This window comes from Halyomorpha halys, unplaced genomic scaffold, assembly GCF_000696795.3.
Source record: "Halyomorpha halys isolate HHAL.00 unplaced genomic scaffold, Hhal_1.1 Scaffold937.1, whole genome shotgun sequence".
Lineage (NCBI taxonomy): Eukaryota > Metazoa > Arthropoda > Insecta > Hemiptera > Pentatomidae > Halyomorpha > Halyomorpha halys.
In genome coordinates, this window is record NW_027109000.1 from 302,852 (window position 1) to 305,471 (window position 2,620).

Below are 2,620 nucleotides of genomic sequence, written 5' to 3' on the forward strand. Positions count from 1 at the left end.
TATATATATATATATACATTTTTTTAAAAACTATTGTTATGTATTCCAGGAACAAAGTTTTATCTTGCATATTGGAAAAGTTTGCTGGACCACCTGAAGAAGGCGTGCTTTCGAAAAGCGTACAACATACTTTGTACTTGGCCTGTGGATTAGCCTTGGAGAGTATCCCGCAGGTAATGTTTTTATTAAATAAATATTTAATGCGTTAACAAAGAAAAGATGGTAATTTAAAAAAAAAAGAATTTAACAAGAGGGATGAAAAATGTCCAAAAAAGTCATAAATAACGTTTCTATTTTTATTTTCACTTACCGATAAATGGAATATATAGTAAGGGACTGTATTGTGAGCAAGCAAATTTTGGACGGTAATTCACGTTTTGTCGAAATAACCAAGTCTCGCAACAGCTTAGCTCAAAAATGAAAAGCCGTAGGAAACTAATATTGCATATTCAGGATACGTATATACTTGGGATGTTACTTTTTGTTATTTTTCCAACAAAAAGTGCCACTTTATAGAATAGATTTTAGAATTTCTTTAAAAACGGCACTAACGATGTTAATTAGAGTAGGGAAATCAATGTAAAATTAACTGGTCTTTAATATCAAATAAGTATTATCCTCATTCAAAATGTATTATTATTATGTAATTTAACTAAACATAGTGAAAGAATCATATTAAGGATAATTGTTACTCATATTTGATATTTTTTTCTATTGCTGCTGGTAGAACAAAAAAGGTAATAAAATGAAGTACTCAGGATGTAATAGCGAACATCTTGCAAAGCCTAATAAACAATCAAGTTAATGAGAGGTTTCTAGTAGATTTTCCTCCGAATGAGATTGTTAAGTACAAAATATTAAAGACTAAGGGAGTTAAAAAAAAATAGAGACAAGAGTTCAAATCGGAAAAAGCTGAGACGACTCAATCTCTCGATCGCATTTATATCTCAAGGCTTCGTTATCTTATGCGTACAGTTGCCTGGCCAAAACAAAGCTGAGATTCCTTATTTCTCCTTGAGATCTCCTAAAATAATAAGATTTTTTAAAGTTTTTTGATAAATGTAACGCACCACATTAAAAAAAAAATAATGACATAAATTTCTCTTAACTGACTCATCAAATATTTTTCCATATCATTGACTTAATTACTGGCTTTTCCATGAACAAATAAAACATTTATCAATTTTCGACATGCTGTTTTTCCCAATCCTACGCCATATTTTTTATGCTCAATCAGTAAAACAAAGAATAATTAAAACTATGTCAGTCCCAGCAATCACTTTTAACTGTCCAGAAGAGTATGTGTAGTATGGGTTTTTCGCTCCAGAAACTTTTACTGAGCATGTTCCTTAGAGTTCGGTACAGTTAAAAGATGTTGCTAGAGTAGATCATGTCATCGATGAGACTGATTCTGCCACTCAACTATGTCAGCTATATTATGTATTCAGTTAATTAAAAGATAATTTTAATACGATTCTCAAAAAGTATAAGACTGTAGATAAATATTGTTTGTTAAAAAATTAGAGTTGTGTACTTATCATTCAACTACTGTTGAACTCTACATATTTTAATAACCAAGAATGGTACAGACTCAAATTTATCAAAAACATACTACCTCTATCTTCGACTACATCTAAATAGCAATTTCAGGCGAAAATAATATTTTTTTAAAAATTGTTTGGACAAAGAGCAAGAACTCGAAAATATGTTCTCAAGCTAAAAAAAAACAGTGTTATTTTAAACGACTACTTTGCAACTTTACCAGTGTTCAAAAAAACCCTCTTACTCTTCAAACTATTAAGAAATTGTGAAAATTTTACTAAAAAAGATAGTAATAGTAAATTGTAGAATAGTTACAAAATTGTTCCCTTTTATATTTGTTTGGTCATACTTATAATTATTTTGTTGATTTGAGCAGATCAAGCGGATCCAGATGGACATGCCTAACAAACACTACTTCGACATGGATCTGTCTGCATTTCCTAAGAACATGGTTGGTGTCGGCGTAAACAAAAACGTTTTCTTGCCGACTGATAAACCATCCGGTTTCATCCATGCCGCTCTTGAACGCCAAGGAATTTCCAAACTGTGAACATCATAATCATTATTGTAATCAGCTCTATATATTTTTAATAAGTATGATGCATGATAGTTGAGTGATTGTATAAATTATTTTTGTTTTTCCAAAATTCGTTTGCTAAAAAAATTTTATTTTGAAATATTTTTATTGGGTGTTTGTCGCTACACTAAGGCATTTATTGCATTTATAATAAAAAATATTTGAATTATTTGTTATTAAAAAATAAATTTAATAATTGGCGTTGTTTTATTAATTTATAGTTCCTTGCTAGTGTCAGAATTTATATTTGAATACAGATAACAATAAAAATCATATCAAAATAAATGTTAGTAACATTAATAATAAGGATGGATACAAAAATAAGGAACAGGAATTACAATTCTAATAATTTATTAGTCTTCCTAAAAGAATTAATATTACATAGGCGAAGTTATTGATACTGCATAAAAATTGCTATCCTATTAATACAAATAGATTATTAGGTATTTTTTAGATTATTTCAAAATGTTTTGTTAACCAATCGGTCGACATTAACCAATT

At 29.0% G+C, this 2,620-nt stretch overlaps 1 protein-coding gene across 1 annotated transcript in view; it reads left to right on the plus strand.

Moving 5' to 3' along the window:
* Positions 1 to 2,320, plus strand: part of Uro (Urate oxidase) — a 22,766-nt gene extending 20,446 nt beyond the window's left edge. Inside the window, exons 5-6 of the mRNA XM_014431026.2 lie at positions 50 to 173; positions 1,919 to 2,320. Of these exons, the coding sequence (XP_014286512.1) occupies positions 50 to 173; positions 1,919 to 2,092 (298 nt within the window). The 3' untranslated portion in view covers positions 2,093 to 2,320. The remainder of the gene's footprint in view (positions 1 to 49; positions 174 to 1,918) is intronic.
* The last annotated feature ends 300 nt before the right edge of the window (positions 2,321 to 2,620 follow it).